The sequence below is a fragment of the Notamacropus eugenii genome, chromosome 4, assembly GCF_028372415.1.
Source record: "Notamacropus eugenii isolate mMacEug1 chromosome 4, mMacEug1.pri_v2, whole genome shotgun sequence".
Lineage (NCBI taxonomy): Eukaryota > Metazoa > Chordata > Mammalia > Diprotodontia > Macropodidae > Notamacropus > Notamacropus eugenii.
In genome coordinates, this window is record NC_092875.1 from 69,879,626 (window position 1) to 69,905,688 (window position 26,063).

The window sequence follows — 26,063 nt, forward strand, 5'->3', positions numbered from 1 at the left end:
TCACATTATCTTCTATTTTTTCAAACTTTTGGTTTTATTTTTTAACTGTTTGGTTTATTTCATAGTCATTCATTTCCCTGAACTCAGTTCTCTCTTTCAACGAACTATTTTGTCCAGTGAGCTTTTGAAGCTTCTCCTCCATTTGGCTAATTCTGCTTTTTAAAGCCTCCTTCTCCTCATTGGCTTTTTGGACCTCTTTTTCCAATTGAGTTAGCCTCTTTTTAAGGGTGTTATTTTCCTCATCATTTTTTTGGTTCTCCTTTAGCAAGCTGTTAACTTGCTTTTCAAGCTCTTCTATTGCCTGAGCCCAGTTTAAGTTCCTTTGGAGACCCTGGAGGCAGGGGCCTTGACTTCCTTTGACAATATGCCTTGTTCTTCCTCATCCAAAAGGATGGGAGGAGACACCTCTTCACCAAGAAAGTAACCTGCTATGTTCTTCTTTTTTCCCCCCCTTTTTTGGGCATTTTCCCAGTCAGTTACTTGACTTCTGAATTTCCTCTGCACAACCACCTCACCTACAGTTCCACAAAGCCAGCGCTGAGGGCTGAGATTCAGATGAGCTGCTCAATCCCCCAGGGACTTTAGGTGTTGGCAAGGCTGCTATTCAGTGTGAGATTAAGATCAGTTGCTCAGGTGGGGACAGGGCCACCACACAGGGCTCAGTTCCCTCAGGGGCTTTGCTATGAGGCCTTCAACAATGGATGTTGGCTGCTGCCTGCCTTGGGAGCCCCCATCTGCTGTTGCCTGTGCTGCTGCCACCTGAGGTGGCCTGAGTTATGGGAACACCCTGCTCCTTTCTCATCCAGCTGAAAAACTCTCTCACTGACTTTTAGTGCCTGTGGGTTGAAGGATCTGCCCTGCTGCTGGAGATTCTGTCCCTGAAGCCTGCTTAGTCCTGCTCTTCCTGGTGCCATGTGGCCAAGGCTGGGCTGTGCTCTGTTCTGTGTCTGGTGTGACAGACCTTTCTGGTCAGTCTTTCAGGTCACCCTTGGCTAGAAATCTCCTCCACTCCATTGTTCTGTGGCTTCTGCTGCTCCAGAATTTGTTGAGAGTACTTCTTTACAGGTGTTTTATGGGCTGTGGGGGAAGAGTTAGTGTATGTGCATCTTTCTGCTCCACCATCTTGGCTCTGCTCCTCTATTCAATGAAATAGAGGACTTTCAAACATTCTTGGTGAAAAGAGTAGAGCTGAGTAGAAAACTTGACTAAGTGCTAGGGATAAAAAGAATGTCAAAAGACAGTTTCTGCTCTCAAGGAGCTCACAATCCAATGGGTGACACAACACACAAACAGAATAGAAATAGGATAAATTTGAGATAGTCTCAGAGGGAAGAGTGGGAAAATGCTTCTTGTAGAGATGGGATTTCAACTGAGACTCAAAGACAGTCAGGGAAGCTGGGAGGTGGAGATCATGAGGGAGAATGGTATGGCAAAGGAACTCTATAACCATAGGTCTCCAGCTCTGCCAAAAGACTTACTCTGTCCTCTGAATAAATGAAAAAGCATTTGTAAGAATTTTATTTAGCACTGGGGATACAAGTAGAAAAGTGAAGCATTCCCAATTTTCTAGGACCTCACATTCTAATGGGGGGGTGAGGTGGAAACAACATATATAGGAGGTTTCAGACACAAATCAGATGGAAAGATCCCATGGCCCTTAAGGTGTAGAGACACTTAACCTCTGCTTGCTTTAGTTTCCTCAACTGTAAAATGGTGATAATAATAAAACTTCCCCCCAACGCCCTCAGTGTTGTGAGGACCAAATGAGATAATATTTGTAAAGCACTTAGCACAGTGCCTGGCATATAGCAGATACTAGTTATTATCATTATTATTATCCTGGAGTTCTCCACTACTAAACAGGTTTATTTATTGCTTGATTGGCTGCTATATTTATACATAGGCCCAGAGGTGTGTGTCTGATTTAGTCATTCAAAAGGTATTTCTTGTATGGTACCATCTGCCTTCATTCAATGGCCAAAGTACTATGATCCTTTCAGACTGATTAAGGATTTATTCATATAAGGTTAGGAAAATTCCATAATATCCAGTTTAAACTATGGATTGATTGACCTAAATGAAGTACAAGGCTTTTCTTTGGTTCTTTATATACACATAAAGAAACTGAGATTAAGTCATTGACTCATGTCTTCTTTAATGTCCATTTCCACTGATAAAACCATATTTGCTTCTGATGTTGAACCATTTGAACCAACAAACCAAACAAATGAATGAATGAATGGATGGATGGGATGGATTATGAATAAATAGATAAAGGAATAAAGGAATGAATGAATAAAGGACAATCCATGGTAAAACCATCTTCAAAAAATTGGAAGGTAGGTTCTCTGCATCTTACCCTGGAGTTCTTGGTGGTGAGAATTTTCTTTACTTTGGGTGTTGGGTCACTGTGACTGGGAGTAGGTGGTGGGTGGAGTATGCTATTCCTGAAAAAGCAATTACCAGGTCACTTCTCCATCAAGGTTGTTTTCTTAGAAAATGGAGTCAAACCTGGTCTTTATAATTTCACAGTGTAACTCTAGTACCACCTTTTGATGTTGCTTCCTCGCCAAGATGAAATGCTTGGGTAGGTAGATAGGTTGCTAACGCACCACTGAGTAGCAATTATTTTTGTTATTATTCTTGTAGAACATTTCTAAGAGTGGGTATAGAAATTCATTCATTCATTCACCCACACAACAAACACTTACTTAAGTCCAATTCAGAGCAGTCACCTGCTTAAGGAGAGATTGAAAAATTAGATAAGACAGTCCTTCTCCCTTAGGGACTCTAATCTAAGATTAGAAACTATTAAAAGTGGATTTTTAAGAGCTAATACTGGCCTGTTAAGAAGCAACACAATGAATTCTCTTTTGTTTTGTACTTGACATTTTTTCTGTGTGACTCTTGCATGAAACACAGGACCACATTACAATAGTTGATTTTCTTCAATATGTTCTTTCTTCCTTCACTACTATAAAAGGAGGACTTGACGATGCCCTTCTTTATCTCATCTCACAAATGGCGTCATCTTCTCTTTATAGTGCAGCTAGATTTACTGACAAGAACACTTTCCTTCTCTATCTCCTACAATAATAATATAATATAATATAATGATAATAATAATAATTATATAATAATATAATACTATAATGCTACACATTCTCCTTAACCAGTATGGTTTTTTTTTTTTTTTTTGCTTTGTATAACCGGCTATAGGGACTGGAAGAAGGAGCCATTTTTTTTCTCTGTCTCATACCATGTATAAGTATTACTACCCTAATCATACAGGACACACATGTCCATCAACTGCTGGAGGAGTGTGTCTCACTATGAGTGAATGAAAATGGCAATGTCCCTGTTTCTGGTTCATGCTGGTTTATTGGCGGTGGCTAGTCAAACTGACCAAAAGACAGTTCATGCAACACCTACATTAGGAATCTCACAGAAATACAGAATTGGGAAGGCCTTGAAAGCTCATTTATTCCCACCTTGCCCTTCATTATACATAGAAGGAAAAAGAGGAGAGAAAAGGGACTTGTCTGTTATTAAGTAGCAGAGCTGGAATTTGGACAAGAAGAGTAACAGTAGACTTTTATTTTATAAATAAAGAGCTTTAAAATTTGCAAATCTCTTTGTATACTGTATTTCACTTAGGAGTTACAATAATTTTTGAGGCAGGTGTGGCAGGATTATTACTCCATTTTACATCTAGTATTCCCTTTGGGGCTACTCCCATAATTGGGGATATCTATAATTCCGCAAATTATGATGCAATGGGGAGTGAAATAAGTACAAAGGAGAGATCTAAATGATGAAGTAGAAATGTAAAGAGAAGGAGATTGGTTTCCACTGGGAGATTAGGGAAGGGATTTATGGTGGTTTTAATATGTCCTTTCACTTCCCTTTATAAAATACCTTGGACACCAGCAGCTTAAACAAAGCATGGCACTGTGGAAAGAACACTAGTTCAAAAGTCAGAAAACCTAGGTTGAAATCCCACCTCTGACTTTAGCCATATGACCTTGGGCAAGACACCTAATCTCTGTAGGGCCCAGTTTTCTCTTCTATAAATTGAAGGGTGCTGGATTTGATTTTGGATTTGATAGAATTTGAGGCTTCTTTCAGATTAAGATCTACAGTCCTCCGTTGGTATTTATGCTAGCTTGAGAGGAGGCATTGGTATAGTGGAATCAGGAAGACCGGAGTTCAAACCTTCCTTAGATATTTGTTAGCTGTGTGACCCTGGGCAAATCATTTATTCTATCTGTCCTTATCCGTAAAGTAAGGATAACAGCAGTACTTTTGTCTTCCAGGTTTGTTGTGAGAATCATATATAAAGCACCATAAAAATATGAATTATGGCTACCCAGACACACACACACACACACACACACACACACACACACACACACACACGCTGATTTTTTTTTTTAAGCCAGGCATCACTCATGTTGTGTATGGCAGTATGGCTGGGTAGAGACAGCCCCAGGAGTTAGGAGAGTTAGCATCTAGTTGTGGTCTTGCCCCTGGCTGGCTCCCTGTGTATGGGGCTCTGGACAAACCCTTTCTCTTCTTTCATTCTCAATTTCTTTCTTTGTAAAATTAAAGTGTTGAATGAGATGTTCTCTCAGGTCCCTTCCAGCTCTGGTATTCTGTGTTTTAAGGTCAATTCTAGCTGACAATTTATATTCTATATCGTAAGACTCTTTTCAGTGGTTACTGAAAGCACCCTCCCCACTCTGACATTTCATGTTCTAAGAGCTCTCCCAGCCCTGACACTCTGTGTTCTAAGTTGTAGCTTTGACAACTTGTGCTCTAAGGTCCTTCCAGCTCCGGCATTCCCTATTCTAAGGTCCTTTTAAGCTCTGACATTCTATGAGTAGAGAAAGCCTCCCGGTACTGATCTGCCTAGTTTTAAGATCTCTCCAAACTCTGACACTTTGTGATCTAATGTGTGCCTCTCCCTCAGCTTTGACTTTCTGTGTTCTAAGGGCCCTCCCAGGTCTGACATTCTGGGTTCATTGATTCAAGGTCCCTCCCAGGTCTGACATTCTATTTTTTTAAATTGTTCATTTCTGTTGCTTGAAAGTCCCTTTCAGCTCTGATATCCTGCAGTTCTATGAAATACCTTTCCAGTGACTGCAGTCTTGGAGTCCGTTATTCAGGACACCTGTTTCCTGGTACTAAGGTGTCTGGGAAAATGAATGAGTCATTGGAGGATTGACTAACAAAGTTGGACTGTGGCCAACCAGAGCTGGTAAAGTTCGTAGTCTGTTCCATCTCAGTCAGGGAGATAATGTCTTCAGCAAATTTTCACAGGTGACTGATGTCTTTTATTTTATGCTGATTCTTCTAGTCTAATCCCATCCAAGAAGCATTTATTAAGCACCTACTGTGTTCAGGAACTTATGCTAGGTGCTGGGTTTTTTTTATATAAAAGTAAATCTAGGTTCTCTCACCAAGGGATTCACATGAGGGAGTGAGTGGGTGAAGATATATCATGTATATACATGATATATGCATATCATACACACATATAATACATATATGTGACATGTATTATGTACATGTATGTAATACATATATATTTATGTAATACATACACGATAATCTGAGAAGGGAGAGAGAAATGACCCTTAGAGGGACCAGGAAGTCTTCCTGTGGGAGAGGACACGGGAGCTGAGCCTTGAAGGAAACTGAAGATTTGAAGACATGTGACTGAGGAGGGAGATCAGTTTTGTTTGCTTCTATTTTAGAGAACTTTATCCATGCTTGTCTCTGGTTCTAGGTGTGCCCTCATCCACTGAGCAAAGAGGCAACAGTTTCCACTATCTCCTTCCTCCCCTCTCCCCTGTTCTCATATAGCTCACTTCTGCTTCCTACCCTCATAGTTCCATCTCCCTGTAGGATACAAAATGGTGGCACTGGAGTGCTGTGCCAAGATCCCCAGAGTAGGCTACAGAGAACATACCTTCAAATTCTTTGGGGATGGTTTTTACCATAGATTGTCTTTCATTCAATCATTCATTCATTTATCTATTTATAATCCATCCATCCATTCATTCATTCATTTGTTTATTCTATTTTTCATGGGCGGGTTTAATTATTTCTCAGTCCCTTATCAGGTACTGTGAGACTTGATAAGCTAAACTCAGATTCAGTGGGATTGGTGGTTTTCTCCAAATCCAAAGGGAGGTTTGTTGGTTGTCTGCATGGTCACCTTAAACAGAATCCCAGAAACAACAAGCCGAGAAAGGTCCCAGATGAGCATCTAACAAGTTCAGCCCTGTTATTAAGTGATTACATTCAGGAATGGAAAGTAAAGGAACTATTAAAACCCAAGTTCAAGGTCAGCAAAGTCTAAGCAGGTCCCCCACCCTGACTAGGGACTTAGTGTCTTCCAAATAAGGATGCTACAAAGAGATAGCCCCAGACTCAAAGGAGTCAAGAGTTAAGAACTACCATTTTCCCCCATGTAGTTTGCATTTCCCAAATGACCTCATGCTTTTAAGGTGCTTGGTTAACTGTATGTCTTTCCTGTGATCAATATGAAGAAGGTTCTGTTCCTTTTGGATGCCCCTTTGCTACCAGTCAGTAACCATTATGGTTCCTGGGAGTAAGGACAAAGAACATAGGAAAAACACAGTTGTCTCTTGTCTATCAAAACCGTAACTCATCTCTCTCTTTCTCTCTCAAAAGTATATGTAATTAGTGTAATTATACACACACACACACACACACACACACACACACACACACATATTTGATATGTCAGATAGCAATAAAGGGCAATTTTCCAGGAATTTCATTCAAGAAAGCAGAAGACCATGTTGTCAGGAAATTAGAATGATTTTGTATCCCACTGGGGAAAATAACTACAATAAAAGGAACAAGCTTGATTTGGGACAGTAAAGATGAGGCTTTAATCTCTATGACTCACAGGGTAGAATCCAGGCACCCATCAAATTTGAAGCATGTGATGCTATTACCTCCTCACACAAGGAAGGGAGTGTTGTAAAGTCATTGTTCTGGACTGGGGTCATCAGGATCTCCGGAATGCAACTAAAACAGACTTCAGGGGAAAAATTATTTCCCTGACATTAGCTAGAGTTTTCTGTGGCTTGGTGACCTGGGCATGGTGCCTTCTGCTCTTCATGAGATAGTATCTCCAGCTTAGAGCTGGTGTCCATTTACTTGGGGACACTTCCTGAAGTGGGTTTTTTTTTTTTGGTTGATTTGTTTCAGTTGTGTCTGACTGTCCATAACCCAGTTTGAGATTTTCTTGGCAAAGATACTGGAGCAGTTTGCCATTTCCTTCTCCAGTTCATTTTACAGAGGAGAAAACTGAGGCAAATGGGGTGATGTGACTGCAAATATGGGACTTTTTAATTTGTTTTTGGCCCAGAACTGATATTTCCTTATTGTAGGCAACTTGAGATGGAGGAATTTTTTCTCCCCTGGTAGAAGAGCAACTCTTCTATACTTTGCATAGTCTTAGGGAGTTACTTGGGGGCACTTGTACGTTAAAGTGACTTCTCCATAATCACCTAACCAGAATCCATTAGAATTCAAGCCTTGGACTGAGATCTTGACTACAAGTTTGACCTTGGTCTACATATCATTTTATGTTGCCTTTTGAATTTGACAGGAATGATACTAGCTGACATGTTTATAGATTGATTTGCCTACAACATATCCTTGGAGTCTTATGATGACCTAGCCAGGGTATACTGGTCTTGGAATCCTCATCTTAGAGGGAGCTTAGGTAACTTGCCTGTGGCCACAGAGCTAGTAGGTATTGGAGGCTGGATTCAATCCTAGCTCTTGGGGACTCCAAGTCTAGCACACACAGGTGCTCGCAATATTACAATCTAACCTGATTTTTTCATTAAAATCAATACAAATGTCTGTGAATCCCCTTGTCTATACATCAGGTAAGAGCACTGCTTCTTGCTGGGGGAAATGTAAGCCTAGACCTGGGATTATGCTACATATACAAACAGCCTTAGCAGGAAACTAGAGCACAATTGATTCATTAAACAAAAACAAAGGACTATGTGAGATTCAACCAGGAGAGATTATTTCTGACTGAGGGGAGGCAGAGAGGGAGACCACAGAAGAAAAGCCTCCTGGAATAGGGGATATTTAATTGACCCTTGAAGAACAGGATTGATTTTAACAGTCAGAGATAGAGGTTGGGAGGTTAGAATCGGGTATATTTGAGGGACAGAGAGTCATTCATTTGACTGGAATGTAGATACCTAAGCAGACAATTGTATGATATCAAACTGTGGGGGAAGGGTTATGCCAGGTTATAGGAGGCCTGGAGGGCTGGACAAAGGAGTCTGGACTTTACTTAGATGGTAAGAATATTCATTTAGAGTTGCAAGGGACCTTGATGGCCAACCTCCCCATTTTAGAGATGGGAAAATTGAGGCCCAGAGAGATTCATAGTATGATACATTTGGAGCTAGAAGAGGCCTTAGAATAATGAAAATGTTAATAATAATTGTGATGACTAGCATTTATATAGGGTTTTAATGTTTGCAAAGTACTTTATAAGTATTGTCTTGTTTCATCCTTACAACAACCTTGGGAGGTAGGTGCTATTATCATCTTCATTAAGTAGATAAGGAAACTGAGGGAAACATAGGTTAAGGGTTTGCCCTGTGGTCATACTATGATCCTACTAGAAAGTATCTAAGACTGGCTTTGCACTCAGGTCTTCCTGAATCCAGGTCCAGAGCTCTATCCACCACACCATCTAGCTGCTTACAATTTATGGAATCTACCCCCTTCATTTTACAGATGAGTAAACTGAGGCACTGAGAAGTTTAGATGAACAGTCCTGGATTATACAGTTCCTGAGATGGGGATTGAATAATAATAACATAGCACTTTAAATTTTGCAAAAGCACTTAATCCTTATTATCTCATTTGATCCTCATTACAATCCTGTAAGTTAGGTGCTATCATTATTCCTGTTTTACAGATGAGGAGACCAATTGAATTTGAAATTGAAGATTGAAATTGAACTGAAAGATTGACTTGCTCAGGGTCTTACAGCTAGTTCTACCTCTCTGAGGTGAGATTTGAACTAATTTCTTTAGGATTCCATGTTCAGTCCTCTATCTATCTTGTCTAACTATTGCCAATGCTGGGGGCTATGATTCAGATGAGCTGCTCAATCCCCCAGGGACTTTAGGTGGGGGCAGTGCTGCTATTCGTTCTGTACTATTATTTGGCATGTGCCTGGCCTAGATTTGGGGGCTCAGTCTTCATCCTCACTGGCATATATCCTGGCTTCCCAGAGAGCCGCCTTTGTGTTCTTATGTCGAGTCACCTTTGTGGCTTCCACAATCTACAAGAGATGAGAGCAGAGTCAGTGAGAAGGGGAAGGTTAGCATTTGGACTAGGGGAGGGGGGGAAGAAGGAAATCCCCTGCCTAGCACAGAGCCTGGCCCAGAGTAGACACTTAATGAATGCTTGTTGAAGGAATGATGGCCTGGATTCCCATTTCAATGACTATCAATAATATCTCAGAAAGAGTACTGGATTTTGAGTCAGAAGACCTGTATTCAAATCCTGGTTCACCACTTAATACTCTGTGTGTGTGTGTGTGTGTGTGTGTGTGTGTGTGTGTGTGTGTTCGTCCTTCATTGCTGAAGAAGACTATGCCATCAGAGAAATAATGACATGACTTACACTTGACTTTTGTTTGCAGGTCACCAGCCTCACTTCTCCTCCAGAGCCATCTGAATCTAGTGACCAGATATTCGTCAGGATGGCTGGAGATGAGCCAGGATGAGGCAATTGGGGTTAAGTGACTTGCCCAAGGTCACACAGCTAGTAAGTGTCAAGTGTCTAAGGTGTGGTTTGAACTCAGGTCCTCCTGACTCCTGCACTGATGCTCTATCCACTATACCACCTAGCTGCCCCATGTCGTACAGTAGATAGAGGACTGGGCCTGGAGTCAGAAAGACCTGAGTTCAAATCCAGCCTCAGACACTAGCTGCGAGACTTTGGACAAATCACTTATCCCTCTCTGTCTCAGTTTCTTCATCTGTAAAATGATCTGTAAAAAGATACTCTAGTATCTCTGCCAAGAAAATTCCAAATGGGATTATGAAGAATTAGACACAAATGACTGAAGAACAACATTGTGGAGATCCCTTTGGTGTAGAGTTTGGACTAGCTGGCGACTGGGGTGCCTTTCTGCTCTCAAACTCTGTGATTGTTAAAAGAGGGAATGCTCTCTAGGAATGAGGGATGGCTTATGTAAATCCATAGAGGCAAGAGATGTCTTGACACCTCCAGTGCCTAGGTCTGTGCTTAGTTAGTGCTTGCTAACTGAGTGATTGACTAGGAAGATTTCAGTGACTATGTACTAATAGGCACAAGCTGGTCAATGTCTAGAGGGAGGCAAGTAACATACCAAAGGGGCCTTGGGATGGTATCATAGAAGGCTCAACCAAGCAAACTGAGGATATTTAGCTTTGAGAACAAGTGATTTAAAGGGAGGGACATCTGAGCTGTCTTCAAATATTTGAAGGGTTGTCATGTCAAAAGATTAGTTTTGTTTTACTTGATCTCAGAGGGCAGAACCAGGAGGAAAGGGTTACAGTTACAGAGAGGCAGATTTAGCCAGGTGGCCCAATGAACAGAGTGCTGGACTGGGAACCTGAAAGATCTGAGCTCAAATCTGATCTCAGATACTTACTAGCTATGTGACCCTAGGCAAGTCACTTAACCTAGTTTACCTTATTTTCCTGTTTTGTGTGCAACAGGGGTGATGATACCGTCTACCCCTCAGTGCTCTTATGAGAATAAAATGAGATAATGTTTGTAAGGCATTTTGCAAACCTTAGAATGCCTTATAAATGCCAGCTATTATGATAAATGACAATTTTCTAAAAATTAGAGCTCTCCCAAAGTGGAATGAGCTGCCTTGGGAAATAGTGTTCTCCTTCCTTGGAGGTCTTTGAAGAAAGGCTGAATGACCATTTGTTAGGTTTGGTTTAGAGGGCATTTAGGTGTGGTTTGGACCAGTTCATCTTTGAGACCTGCGATTGTATAAATCTCACAAGGATGTGACAGGGGAGTGAGGTTAGAAAGGAAAAGACCCTTTTATAATAGCTATAATAGGCTTTTATAATGATGTGTAGTTTTCATAATCTAGTTTTTTATAATTTTATAATTCAATGTAAAAATGATTATCAACTTTTAAATTTAGTAAAAAAATTTAATGAAATTTAATAATTTAAATAAAATAAATTGAATAAATAAGTTAAAATAAAAATAATTAAAAATTAAATAAAATAATTTAACAAAATTTTATAATTTAAAATTTTGTAATTAGAAATTTTAAACGTGTAATTTTACGATTTTATAATTTTTCAATAATTTATACTTTATAGACTTTTATAATAGTTCAGATCAATGGTAACAAGGCTACTACCAGGATACAGCAGGGATAGAGAGGAGGAGACAGATGGGAGACATATTTTGGAAGCCAAATTAGCAAGATCCAGGAAGTGTTGGTTTCTTCAAGATCTTAGGTTGGGAGATGGAAATAATTTATAGCTTATCTAGTTCAGAGGTGTCAAACACATGGCCTGCAAACTGATCCTACTCTCCCAAGAGCAGTGTAAGCCAGATTAAAATGTAATTGGGAAATACTTATCAAAATAAATACAAATACAATAAAACATAGATAATGTTAATTTGTGGCTTTTTAAGGTAATGTGCATCCAGAAGAATCTTTATGGATAGTTTGGTGGCCCTGTTTTTATTTGAATTTGACACCACCCATCTAGTTCAAACCCTTCACTTTATAGATATGGAAACTAGAATCCAGTTCAGTGACTTGCCCAAGATCACACAGACAGGAAGTGACAGTTAGGATCTGAAAGGTGAGGGAGAAGGAAAAGTCAATGCTAATGATTGGAATTGGTACCAATGACAGAGATTTGAACAGAGACTGGTGGTGGTGGAATCATGTTATAAGGAAAATGCCCAGGCATGCGTGAATCCTTGGTTTCCCAGTTGACAAGTTCATCAGCACTGGGTTGTGTGTCTTGGTTGTAGTGACAACAATGTGTTATTAATGTATATGTTGGGTGAGGGTGAGGCAGCAGGGGAATTTACTGGTGACTCAGTGTTTGAGTTTGCCTTGAACTGGTTCAGAAAATGTGGATACCCCCAAAGGATCTCTTGACATGGTGGGCAATGGGAGACATTGTCTCCACATCCCACTTGTCCTTCAGAGATCGAGCTAGCTCTCCTAACCCTGCTCCAGCTTAGGTGATTATCGAGCACCTGCTATAGTGTATACAGAGATAAATCATATGTGCTGTCTGCCCCCATGGAAAACTCAAATAAATGTACTTGAAGCAAGGATCCTCTCTCTTTTGCTGTCCATCCTTGCAAACAGTTCCCCCTTCACAATGCCTAGGCCCCTGCTGGTCTAGTGGCAGGGACATTCTTCTCATGCTTGTCTCCAGACACACCCCAACTTGCTTCTTGGGCAGGGCCAGCCCAGGAGGGACTCCCTGGGCCTCTCTGAAGCAGGAGGGCAGTCTGCTTCAGAGAGGAGAAATGGGTTGGCTCCTCCTTGCCTTGGGTCTCAGTTTCACAAGGCGCTTCGATGGTTGTAGAACTTAGAGGGACTCCAGAAGTCACCTACCTCACAGGAATACAGGGGGACTCAAATGAGATAACAGGTGCAAGGTACTTAGCAAATCATAAAGTGATACATGAAGGTGAGTGATTAGCATCATCACCTTCCTCATTGTCCAACCCCCTCATGTTACAGTTGATGAAAATGAGACTTAGGGGGATGATATGATTTGCTTAGGGCTACGCAGATAGTAGGGCCAATGTACAGAAGTAGAATTTGAACTGGCTGCCCAAAGGCAACTTTCAGGAGTGGGATTTAAATATTAATGAAGGAGTTTCAAGGTCTACAAATTATTTTGATTCTTATTACTCTCTTACCTGTATTAAACAGGGGCCATCTCCAATTATCCGGATATCTTGTCATTGGGCCCAGATGGCTCTGGAGGAAAAAGCGAAGCTGGTGACTTGGCACAGCCCTCCCTTACTTAAATCCAATTCACTTGCAAGTCATGGCATCACATCCCTGATGTCATGGTCCTCTTCGAAAATGAAGCACAGACAACAAGTATATTATACAGATGATGGAGATAAAGTTGGGAGTGATTAAATGATTGACGCAGGGTCACTTCACAGCCAAAGTCTGAAACAGGATTTGAACTCAGTCAAGTCAGTGAATATTTATTAAGCCCTTACTGTATACCAGTGAATAGAGTACTGGGACTTGGAATCAGAAAGATTCATCTTCCTGAGTTCAAATTTAGACACTTCTTAGCTGTGTGACCTTGGGCAATTCATTTAACCCTGTTTGCCTCAGTTTCCTCATCTGTAAAATGAGCTGGAGAAGGAAATGGCAAACTGCTCCAGTGTCTCTGGGAAAAAAACAGTCCTTACACTCAGGGAACTTAGAATCTAATGAAGGAGACAACATGCAAACAGTTATGTACAAATGTGGGATGCCCCAAATATGTGGGGTAAATGAGACATTATCAACAAAGGGGTCCGGAAAGACTATCTGTAGAAGGTGCAATTTTAGCTGGGACTTGAAGAAAACCAGGGAGGCCAGGACTTTCTGATCTGAAGGCCAGGACTTCCTGATTTGAAGTCCAGTCCTCTATCCACTAGGTCAAACAGCTGCTCTAATTTAAAGATCTTGTTTTTACCTCAGTGACATTTTTCACATTCAGCCCCTTCTAATTTCACATTTACCACCTAAATTCACTCCCTAATCACCTTTCATCTTGATTGCTACAATAGCCTCCTAATTGGAATAGTTGCCTAAAATCTCTCTCCATTTCAGTCTCTCCCCCACACTGTTGCCAAAGTTATTTCTTAAGCACAGAACAGTCATTTCCCGATTCAGTAAATGCCAAGGGTTTCCTTTTGCCTCTAGAATCAAATAGGAACTCCTCTGTTTCACTTTTAAAGCACCTTATACCCTTCCTTTCAAGCCTCATTATATATCATCCCCTTTTCTATGTACTTCAGTCCAGCTAAACTGGCCTGTCTATTCCTAATATGTATCAACTCATTCCAGTCTCTGCTCCTTTGCACCAGCTGTCCCCTCTTACCCGCAATGTACTTCTTCCTCACCTCCATTTAATAGGTACCCTCTCTTCCTTTAAGAAGCAAGAACTGAGATTCATGTACCATCTTGTATGTGAAGACTTTTCTGATTCTCTCAATTCCTAGTCCTCTCACTATTTCAAATTATGTTATATTTAACTACTTTGTATTTATTCATATTTATTTACTATATACATATCCAGACTGGCCTTGTTTGAATGTAAGCACATTGTATCTGGGGATTATTTGATTCATTATCTCCTTATCATGGAACAAATACCTGGCCCATAGTAGGTACTTAATGTAAGGTTGTTGTTGGATGATTCTTGGTTATAATCCCTTTTTATTTTTTGCATTTTGGTATATCATATTCCAAGATTTCTTTTCCTTTATAGTACTTGCTGTAACATCATGTGTGATTCAAATCAACTTTTAAGGTCAAATTTGACTGAGATAGGACAGAGACCTTAGGACACAAAGCTGTATAACATGAAGTCATATATAAGGTACTGGATCTGGAGTCAGGAAACCTCTGTTCAGATCTCACTTCAGAGGGTTACTGTGTGACCTGGGGCAAGTCATTTAACCTCTCTGTGCCTCAGTTTCCTAATCTAAGGTCCATTCCAGTTTTAAATCTTGTATCCTTTGAAGTCAAAAGGAGTATTAGGTTTAGGGGAAAAGTTAATGACTATGACCTGTGCGGTCTAAAGTGTTGGTGAGACATTACCATGTGAACATAAGTTCTTTGAGGGCAGGGACTGTTTCACTTTTGTGTTTGTAACTAGCACTTAGTGGCATCTGGCACATAGTAAACACAATAAAAGCTGGGGGATTGATTGATGGAGATATTATGAAGGCAGTTGGAGATTTGAGTTTGGAGTTTAAAAGTGAAGTCAGAGCTAGAGGTTAAGATTGGGGAATGATTTACAGAGAGATGACAGTAGGTGCTTAATAAATGAATTCAGAAGTGAACAAGGTCATCCGACTGGAGCTGGGAAGAGGATGGAGACCAAGAAGGAAACATCAGAGTTAGAAGGAGAACCAAAGACGTATGGCAACTGGCTGATTGATTCCCCCAGAGGGGATTCTTGGTCAGGCATAGGTTGGACTAGATTGTCTTGGGGGTTCCTTCCAACCCCAAGATTCTATGACTCTGAGCTTGCAATTTCTGACCGTTTTCAGACAGAGCTTCTGTCTAGTTATACCCTTCCCATTTTGTACTTGTGAAACTGATGTTTTGAACCCAAGGGAAAACATTTTACATTTGACTCAGACCCATGATTTTGTGTAGGATACTTCCAGTGAGGAAATTCCCTTTCCTAATGCAGATCTGTAACTATTTTGCAACTTACAGTCTTAGGAAAGTTGCCTGGGGAATATTATATATCAGAAGCATGATTCTCTGCTTCTCAAATTTAGTTTAAGTTTCATATTAGAGGCAGCCAGTGGATAGAGCCTTGGACCTTAAGTCAGGAAGACCAGAGTTCAAATCTGGCATAACCTTGGGCAAGTCAATTTCTCTCTGCCTCAGCTGTCTCATCTGCAATATGGAAATAGCAATACTATTTGTCTTCCAAAGCTGTTGTGAGGATAAAAGAGGTAGTATCTGTAAAGCACTTAACATAGTGCTTGGCACATAGTAGGTGTTCAATAAATGCTTGTTAAAAAATCTCCAGATTTGGCCAAGTATTCTGGCCAGCTGATAACTTTTGGGATGCTGATTTTGTTGTTCAAAGCATGTCTCTTCCAGCTTTGTGTCACCTATAAATTTGATAAGTATGCTATTTATACCTTTATCCAAGTCATTGATAAGATCATAAAATAGCACAGGCCCAAGTTCAGAGCCTTGAGGACTCCACTAGAGACCTGTCTCCAAGATGACAGGGAGTCATTAATGCCACCTCTTTGTACTGCCATCTTGCAGCATGCCACAGTGACAGAAGTTTAGTCGAGGAGGAAAAAAGACTGAAAATAAGAGCACTGGATTGCTTCAGCTGTCCTCCACCTCCATTTCAGCAAGCAACTCTGGATTGGCCCCTGGGGCACAGCACCAACTAGGTTGTGAGGTGTTGGGGAGGAGGCGAGATAAATAGCAGGAAACATAGTCCCTTTTCTATGTGGTTACAGTGTAACTGAGGAGACAGAATTTATCCATTCACTTGAAAGAGCCTGAGTCAATAGAGTGCAGGGTGTGGGGTAGCAGTGGCCAGCCTATCCACCAGTGCAAGCAGGGTCTGGGAGAGGGATGGGGCCTGGGGCTGATCCAGGAGGGCTTCCTAAAGGAGGTGAGCATAGACTCTTATTTTTACGTTATTATTTATACATGAGTGGGGACTTCAACTTTCAGTGCTAAATCAGTGTCCAAACTCCCTAGAGGATCTCTGGAGAGACAGTAATTGCTCAGGAGAAAAAGACATGGAGGAAGGGTTGGCACCTGTACTAATTAGCCAGGGTGTGTGTGTGTGGGGTCCCACCCTGTGAAATTGGTGCTTTCTTCAATGCACTGAACTAACATCCAATGGATATTGATTATCCTGGATTTGAATGACAGTGACTTGTTAAAAGGAGAGATGTGAAATGGAAGAGAGAAGGGAAGAGAATTTTCTAAGTTTGATCACTGGCCTAAACACAAGCATAGAAACAGGTGGGACCCACTGGCCTAGGCACAGAGGGGTGATCATCTTTGGGGAGGCCAAAATAATGAGATGGGGAACAAGGAGATACCAGGATGAGGAATTCAGACTTGATCTATGGGCAAGTTCCTTTCCCCTCTCTGGGCTTCAGTGTCCTCTTCTGTAAAATGAAGGGGTTTAAGTTTGGTGATCTCCAGTACTTCATTCTGGGATGCTATAAGCATTGGTGAGTTCATTACTGTCTGAGCAAAGGAGGAGTGTAGATATGGCTGGGCTTTGGGCAAATGGGCATCCAGCCAGCAGGGACTGGAGGCAGAGAGGTTGGCAGGGAGGTTGCTATAATAGTATAGGCAAGAGAGAATGATTCCATTCTTCTAACACACACACATCCTCTCCAGACTGGCAGCTCCTCTATGCTCTTAGGAGCATATATACCTGGTTGGCTGTAGAGGCAAGAGTTTGAAGGTTTAAGGGATCTGAGATAATTTAGGCTGTCCATTTTACAGATTGAATCCCTGAGGCTCAAAGATACTTAGAGGCTTGTCTGAGGTCACACAAGCTGTGACTGAGCCAGGATGAGAAGGAGTGAAGTAGGCTGTGACCTGCTGGGGGTCCCTTAAAGGGACAGGGGTTTCAGGGAATTCTCCTTTTAGTGACTGTGGTTCCCTGCTCCATGACTTAGCCCAGCCCTGCCTTGCCTGAAGCCCCAGTCTGACAAGGCAGGACCACAAAGCAGGAGTCAGCCAAACTAAGCCAGCAAGGGAGGAGGTAGAAGAGTGAGGGATCGGTGAAAACTGAGCTCCAAATCTGGCTGGCTCAGAGGATCTGGTGTTCTTGGTTCCATCATATCTCCCCCACCCCCAACTCTCCCAAGTGGGTGTGGTGGAGCAGGTTACTCCTCCATCCTGGGGGTTGGCCATTTGGATGCATCAGCACCAGACACCCTGCTGGCCAGGAGTTGTTCCCCTTTTGGGGAATGCAGGCCCCCTCCCACTCCACTCCTTCACATTCCTCAGCTCCCTTGGAGCCAGTCTCAGCCCCTCACGTACTAGCTTCCTCTTTCTGCCTCTCCCTGAGGTAAAGAGAAACCCAGAATGTGGCTTGGCCCTGCCTGGCCCTGCCTGGAGCCCCAGTCTGACAGGGCAGGACCACCAAGCACGAGGGCTTAGTCAAACCAATGCAGCCAAGAGGTATGAGTGGGGAATGGGGGATGTGGGCAAGGGTCTCTTCGTGAGAGTGATAGGATTCACCTTCCCTACTCAAGATCAGAACCATGCTCAACATCAGAAATGCTGCTGCCTCTAGTGTTTTCCCAAAGCAACTTTTGGGAATGGGCCTGGAAGTCTCTCAGTTTGGTCTTCTAAATTAAATTTAATAAGGACCATCAAGAGAGATTAATTAGTTGGTCTTAGAAAGAGACCAAAGACAGAAGAGTGGTTTCTGAGCAACCAGCTGAAGCCTCCATCTTTGCTCCCCTCCCCATTCCCCTGCTTGTGAAGTGGATGGTTATCCATCCGAACAGAGGCAGGCAGGCGGGGCTGGACGTACCCTGTGGTCCTGCCCTGGATTAGTCACTGGCCTGTCCCCACCGCCCAAGGTGCCGAATAATGCTAGGTGACCTTTGCCAATTGCCAACTCCTTCCTCTTCTTCAGAGGGCAGGCCCTCCTCCCACTTTGTGAGGCTTAGCAAGGTGTGTCACCTCTCTCCTTTACTCCACCAGACCCAGGGCTGGGAGGGTTCATTTGGGCTGTGAGGAGCAAGGAGACACTGCCCGCCTGGCTGGACCAGGCTGCTGTTGCTGCTGCTGCTGCTGCTACACTGAGGGGTTCGGCTGGACCCGGATCTAGGATGGAATGGAGGAGTCACTTACCCCCGAGGCATCCACTGGTTCTGACTGTATTTTTTATACTTATCTGTGGGGCAGGTAAGTTTACCTCCAGCGTGGGGGGCCAGGGAAGAAGGATGCACTATTTGGGTGACCAGGTGCAATTTCAGTGCACTCTCTGGGCCTCATCTGAAAAACAGGGAGTTGGAGCAGATGATATTTGGGGTCCCGTCTAGAAGCTTCTGGAATCCTAGATCATTTTGAGAGCTTCCCTGTATAGAATAAAGCTGAGTCAATTTCCAGAGCTGGGGGGTAGGGTGAGCAATGGGACTTCCTCTAGGAGAGATGGGTGGAGGGGGAACCAGACCCCTTACTTCCAGTTGCCAGCATGTGATAGGGACCTCTCAGTAAATGTCTCAGTGCTAAGGTTCTCATAAGGGGCTCCCATTGGAGATATTTTGCTGGCTGGCTGGAGTTAGCCTTAGTAAAGCTCATGATTGGGACAAGAGACTCTTATGGAGACAGATAGAATCCTAGTTAGATTTTGAATGTGGAGTTACATCCAGGCAGGTGCTGTGGCAGCTTTTTGGGAATAGGCCTTTTGATGGAAAGTTCCCACTCATGCTGGGGTTTCATGCATTATGTGGGACTATTTTCTAGTGATGCCCACCCCCTGAAGACTCTCTGCTGGCATGGGATCGTCATAAGGACGCTCTATCCCTTTGGATACTTCTGTTCTCCTTGTACAGATGGAAAATGATTTCAAAAGATGAAGCTGTGGGGAATTCTCATGAATCACTTGCATTTTTTGTAATCATAGTAATAATGACTGTTGTTAGGATTATTATTATTAATGACAATTTAATGGATAGAAAACTGGTCTAAGGGTCAGGAAGACATGGGTACAAGTCTTGCCTCTGACACACACTGACCATGTGACCCTGGGCAAATCATTCAGCCTTTTGGAGTACTCCCCCTTCCTTCTGCCCAACTCTCTAAGAATTATTACAGAAGAGTTGCAGTTGGTAGAGGGAGGTTTTTTTTTAACCTGAGTTCTCTGTAGTAACAAAATCTCATCTGTACCAAAGCAAATAATAATTTACACAACAAATATTGACCCAACAGTAAATTCCATTTTGGAGGTTCCAAAACACTGTTCCCATAGCAGTCCTCTGAGGTAGGTCATACAAGAATTATCGACTCCTCCCTTCCCCCTCCATTTTACAGATAAGGAAACTGAGGCTAAGAGAAGAGAATGACTTTCTCAAGGCTACACAGCTAGAAGGAAATCAAAGACTCAAAGTATAGTCTTTCAAGCCTGAAAGTCCTGACAAAGAATGAGGTGACAAGTGGCTGTCTCTGGGGGTAGGCTCTCCATTCAAAGGGATCTCTCTAGGGTTTTGTGATACTGGCATGGCATCCCTAAGAGCAGAGAGGGGGGAAATACTGAACCGTGGTCTTCAGGGAGGGGTTGTGGTGTCTGGGTAGGCTAGGGGGATGTGTAGTGGTAAGAGTGGAGGAGACAGATCAGGTGTGTGTGAAGGTAAAGGTCTCACTGATGGATGGGTTGGGGTCTGGGATGAGTTAGAGTATCTGTTCCTGATACTTTTCCCAACTGCTATTGTGGTGGGAGTGGGGAGTCCTAGTAGTGACCTCACTCTCATGAACTGAGGGTGTCTGCCTTCATGGAGTATTGGGCATCCCCCTTTTGGAACACTTGAGTATATTTGGAGTTGGAAAACCTGTGTTGGAATCCAAACTCCCACACTTCTAGCCCACATGGAGTCACTTCTTTCTGGATCTCAAGCAGGGAGGACTATATGGGGGTATTGACTTTTAAGGTCCCTTCCAGGTTTAAATTCTATGATTTCCAAGACTAGAGGCTTCTATTCTTTGTTTTTTGTTTGTTTAATTTTTTTCAGTTTCCATTATTAGAAGAGACCTATATCTTCTTCTGTGTTCAGGGCCTGGTACCTTCAAAATGACACTCAGTTAATCTAGTGTGTTGGGGTCATAGTTTAGGACTAGAATCCAGGGTTCTTGACTCCAGTGCTGGGGCTTTTATATGGGCAGGAGTTTTCCTTCTAAGTGTTGGCTGATCAGGCAGTGGGGTGATTAGAAGGGCTTCCCATCTGGACTCTTAGAGCCTACCCGTTCCCCCCTCCCCCCTCCTCAGGACTAGTCATAATTGAGGGAGGGGGGTAAAGAGTGAGTCACACAGGAATGGCTCATAGAGTCAGGAAAATAACTGCAGGATTTGTGGTCAAAGAGCATTGTGTGTGAAGTATAATACCCTGAATAGCAGGCAAGTTTGCACAGACTATATACGTTACTTGTGTCAGGGAAGTATCAGGGGAACTGTCCCCAAATAATGTTGTCACAACAGAGACACGTTTACCTCTCCATTCCCAGGTGGAGTCTTTACCCAAAGGATTCATTTAGAGTTGAATAATGCCATAGATATTGGGTAGAATCAGGCTCCTCACAGTGGACAATGGAGACCCCTGGGATTAATCACACTGGGCACTGGGCACCAGGCAGATGCATTTAAGGCTATTCACCCAGGACACTGGGAAGAGCCTCCTCTAGACTTTTTCCATTGGCCACAGGGCTGACCACCCCCATGCTGCTTCTTTTGGACAATGGGTGAACATTTATCATGTTGGGCATTTAGCAGACCCTACAAAAGCTAGTCATCCTGGACACTGGGTAGGTCACTCCACAGACTCTTCCCACTGCACAATGGACAGGCATCCTCTCTCCCCTGACTTTTCACACTGGCTACTGGGCAGCCCCCTCTCACCTCACTCATATTGGACAATGTGCAGACAACTGCTGGACACGGGATAGGCACTCTAGAGTTATTCACATTGGGTGCTGGGTTAGATGCTTCACTTCCCTATACATCTCACCATCATCATCACCGTCAGTGCTACTCTCAAAGGCTTCTCCCTGACCACTGGCTTCCCTGGCCAGATCTCTCAGATTAGGCAATCATCTGGGGGCTATTCTTACTAGACAATGGGACCCCTCCCCGGGTTATACACCATGGGAATTGTGCAGATTCTTCAAAGCTATTTATATCCCGTTGGGTAGACTCCCACTGAGAGCTATTACCAATGAACACTGGGAAGATCTTTGATGGTTATTGACATTGGGCAGGTCACCATTGGGTCAATTTGTACTGAAAATTAGAAGTTCCCTCTATCATAGGTATACACCCTAGTTATTGGGCAGGCATTCTTGGTACTATTCACATCGTATAGACCCTTGAGTTATCCACATTCCCCTTTGCTGTTCACATTGGACAGTAGGCAAGCATCCCTGGGAATAGCAACACAGTATGATGGGGTAACCCTTCAGTTATATTCACACTAGCCAAAGGGCAGACACTGCTAAGGAATATTCATGGTGAGTTTTGGATGAATACTCCTAGGAATATGCATCTGGGACTCAGATAGATCCTTTTTGGGGTAGTCCCATCGGTCATTGGTCTCCAGGGCTATTTACATTGCTCTGTCCATCTGGGTTTCTGAGAATGCTTTGAGATAAATAATCAGAATCCAAGAATTTTGATGCTTAGCTTGATGACCTGAGTGAGGTCATCTCCAGAAGGTGCCTCTGATTTATGGAAGCATTCCCTGTGTCATCTTTAGTGTCCCTTCTTTTTTTGACCTCCTGCCTTTACAAGTAGAATCAGAGACCCAAGTCCTGTCCTATTAAGGCACTCAGTGCTTGGGAAGAACTTTTAAGAATGTGTTCAGGGTGTTTGGGGGTGTCTCAGGACATCAGAGGAATCATGGCGGAGGGGGCCATCAGAGGAATAGTGGTAGGTCCACAGAAAGGCAAGGGAAGGGGGTGAGAGAGGAGGACATTCAGGGGAAGAGGGCCATCTCAGGGAATGGGTTCTATCTCAGCCCTCAGCTGGGGAGAAGAGTTTTAGTTTATTTTTCTCCTTACTCATTATAACTCCAGGAAGAAAAAGACTGTTTGTTTAGGGCTTCTTGATCCTTTGTAAACAAGAATGCTGCTCTTTTATTCCCTTGGCCTATGTTCTGATCAGGAAACTGTCATGTTAATTGAAAGGTGTAGGGTGATGTGTGAAAGAGTATTACCCTTTCACTCCTCATCTGTCACCCTGGTCACAAAGCCACACCTGGGCAAGGCAAAGGCTCCTCCCTGACCACTGCCTTCCCTGGCCAGATCTTATCCAAGAGGGAAAAGCCCAGAAAGAGCCAGTCACAATCATTCTTCCTTCTAGGGTCCCTGCCATAGTTATTTCCTGCTTCTCCTTCCACTTTCTAGTGGCTTTCTCTCCTTCCTAGTTTCCTAAATGAGTTGTTGAATCTCAGGGAGCTGAAAAACAGAGTGGACATGAATATACAATTAATTCCCAATTTAATCTTATTATTGACCTGTGGAGGGAAGAGGAGAATGAGGAGGTTTCTGTTCACATCGCCCCTTTCTCATCCCATCCTTATATTTTCTACCCCTCATCGAAAGTTATTTAACTTTTCTGGGCCTTAGTTTCCTCATGTATAAAATGAAGAGATTGGATTAATTGATCTCTAAAATTCCTTCCAATGAAAAACCTATGATCCTTTAAATCAATCAATTAATAAGCGTTTTAAAAATACCTTCTTACTATGTGCTAGGCATTAGTGACACAAAGACAAAGGATGAAACAAGTTTCTGCCCTCAAAGAATTTGCATTTTATCAGGTGAGACATATACATCTAAGGAACTACAAAATATTTTCAAATTAATGTAAGGTGATTATTTTTTTTATGGGGAGGCAATCGGGGAATGAGGGAGACCAAGAAAGACTTCATGGAGAAGTTAAATCTAATTGAATTTTTTAGGAAAATAGAGGACTCTAAGAGGTGAAGGGAGGAGGGAGTACATTCCAGACCCATCCTGCATCATTGTTATTATGATCATCATCATAGCTGGCATTTATATGGTATTTTAAGGTTTTCAGTGTACTTTACAAATATTATCTCATTTGGTCCTTGCAACTGCCCTGGGAGGTAGGTGCTATTTCCTTCATTTTATAAATGAGGAAACTGAGGCAGATAGAAGTCAAGCAACTTTCCCAAGGCTGCACAACTTGTGGCTTGGATCTTTCTGACTTCAGACCTAGCACTACCTAGCAGCCTCTTATCATTCCTAAGCCCTCTTCTCCTCCCCAAACTCTTTCTTTCTTCCCACATCTCTGAGAGGCAAGGTGGTTTAGAGTCCAGGGTTTGGAGTTAGGAACATGGGTTCATATCCTGACTTGGTCACTTCCTGGAAGCATGACTAGACGTAAATTATTTTACCTCTCCAAACCTCAGTTTCTTCATCTGGAAAACCGGTACAAGAAGGGTTACAATTCCTCCCTCATGGGGCTGCTGTGGGGGAAGTGCTTTGTAAATTTCAAAGCACTAGAAAAATATGGACTGTTATTAATATTATCCCTGAGTCTTCTCTCTCTCTCTCTCTCTGTCTCTCCTCTTTCCCTCTCTGCTCTCTCCTCCTTTCTCTCTCTCTGTCTCTCTCTCTCTCTGTCTCTCTTTCTTTCTCACTACCTCTTCTCCATTCTCACACCCTCTCTCCCTCTCTGCATGAGAAAGAAAACATCTCCAGTTAGGGGGTATGGGAATAAGGCCACTTTATGGCAGAAGCGGCCTTTGATTACAGCCTTGAAGGATAGGAATGAAACACTTGTTGCATGAGGAGGAGGAGGTATGGTAAGCAAGGGCTCTAGGACTAGGGGAGTGGAACTATCCCAGGGCCAGAAAAGGGAAAGCCCAGGAAACCCTAAGGGCATGACAGGTAATTTGGAGCATGTTTATAGAAGGCCTTGAATGCCTGGCTGAAGAGTGGGAATTTTACTTGGTGGGGTTTCAAGAAGCAAGATTCAAACCCAGATCCCCTCACTTCAAATGCATCCCTCTTTTCATCACACTCATGGCCATCTTCCATTTCTTAGTTTCCCTAATATCTGATCCTCAGTTTCCTCACGTAGGGATCAAACGAGATGGCCAATGGACAACATCTTTGCAGACCCCAAAGTGCCCTATGTCCATTAACCATTGTTATTTCTCATCTTTCAGTGTCGAGCCAGAGTACATCTATCAGATGAGATCATTATAAAATGGGCATATTTCCTGAAATCTAGTAAGCACTGTATAGTTGTTAGTCATAGTTATTATTATGTCTGTCCCAACTGAACCAGCGGTCACATCCAGCTCCATGGGAGCAGCCCAGTTCAACCTGTGATGGACTTTCCTCGACCACTGTCCCCTACGCCAATGCTTTCTTTTCCCATAGCTATCCCTCCTCATTGACTCCCCTGCTCCTTAACAGAGTCATCCCTTCTCAGCCAAGACATAAAGCTAAACAAAAGAAGCCAGCATCCTTGGCTGCATCTTCACCGACACAGCCCTTATTCTACACTCCCATTCCATCACTACCTCTTTCAAGGGGATGAGGGAAGGATGGCTTTTATCATCAAATTCACTGAAATCACAACTGGCCACCATCACAATCAGAGTTCTGATCTTTTAATGTGATTTTCCTTTTATGTTATTGGCCATCCTTTAAAAAACAGATTTTTTACTGGTATCTTGTGCTTTTCATCACCTGTATTTCCTCCTATATCCTTCCCTCCATCTCAGGAAACCAAAAACTTTTATTTTTAGAAAAGAGGGATAAGATAAAAAAATATTTAGCAAGTTCAAATGCCACATCAAAATTAAAATATGGCTTTATATGTAATGGTCTGCATGGGTGGACCTCCATCTCTGCAAAGGAACTGTGGGATGGAGGTGTCCTCTCCTAACCCTCCTTTAAGGCCAAACTTTTTATTATCTTTCAACATTTAGTTTTGGTTATTTTGTGATGGTTGCTCCTTCCATTTCATTGGGTGTTGTCATTTTCCGGGTTCTACTTTCTTCACTTTGTTAATAACCATCTTTCCATGTTTCTCCATTATGTTTATCACTTTTCACATTCAGCTGTTGCAATTTGCTTAGCCATTTCCCTAAATGATGACCATCTACTTGGTTTCCACTTCTGTGCTCTCACAAAAAAAGTGCTGCTATAAATACTGTAGTATACATCAAGGATGGAGGGCTTTCTTTTTACCAATGGGTATAGATACCTAGCAGTGGGATCTCTGGGTCCCAGGGTGTGGACATTTTTGTCATTTTCTTTGCATAATTCCAAATTCCTTTTCAGAATGGTTTGTACCAGTTCACACCTTCACCACACACCTTTGTTTTGCAGAATAGGAAACTGAATCTGAGAGAGGAGAAGATATTTGTCTAAGGTTGTACAATTTGTGAGTGACTTCAGTACAGGTCTGTGAAGGGCTGGAGGCAGCTAGGTGGCGCCATAGTGATGAGACCTGGAGTTAGGAAGATGAGTCTTCCTG

The 26,063-nt window shown here is 42.5% G+C and overlaps 1 protein-coding gene across 6 annotated transcripts in view; it reads left to right on the forward strand.

The window, feature by feature from the left end:
* Nucleotides 1–26,063, forward strand: part of LOC140499854 (uncharacterized) — a 262,845-nt gene that overhangs the window by 24,706 nt on the left and 212,076 nt on the right. For 2 of the 6 annotated variants that reach the window (XM_072601755.1, XM_072601756.1), the window contains exons 1-2: nucleotides 17,871–18,007; nucleotides 18,539–18,742. The exons of 2 other annotated variants lie outside the window; for them this stretch is intronic. In XM_072601755.1, coding sequence (XP_072457856.1) covers nucleotides 17,995–18,007; nucleotides 18,539–18,742 — 217 coding nt within the window. In that variant the 5' untranslated portion in view covers nucleotides 17,871–17,994. Of the gene's footprint in view, nucleotides 1–17,869; nucleotides 18,008–18,182; nucleotides 18,743–26,063 lie in introns of those variants that run through there. 2 more of the 6 variants (XM_072601752.1, XM_072601761.1) reach the window with 2 other exon arrangements.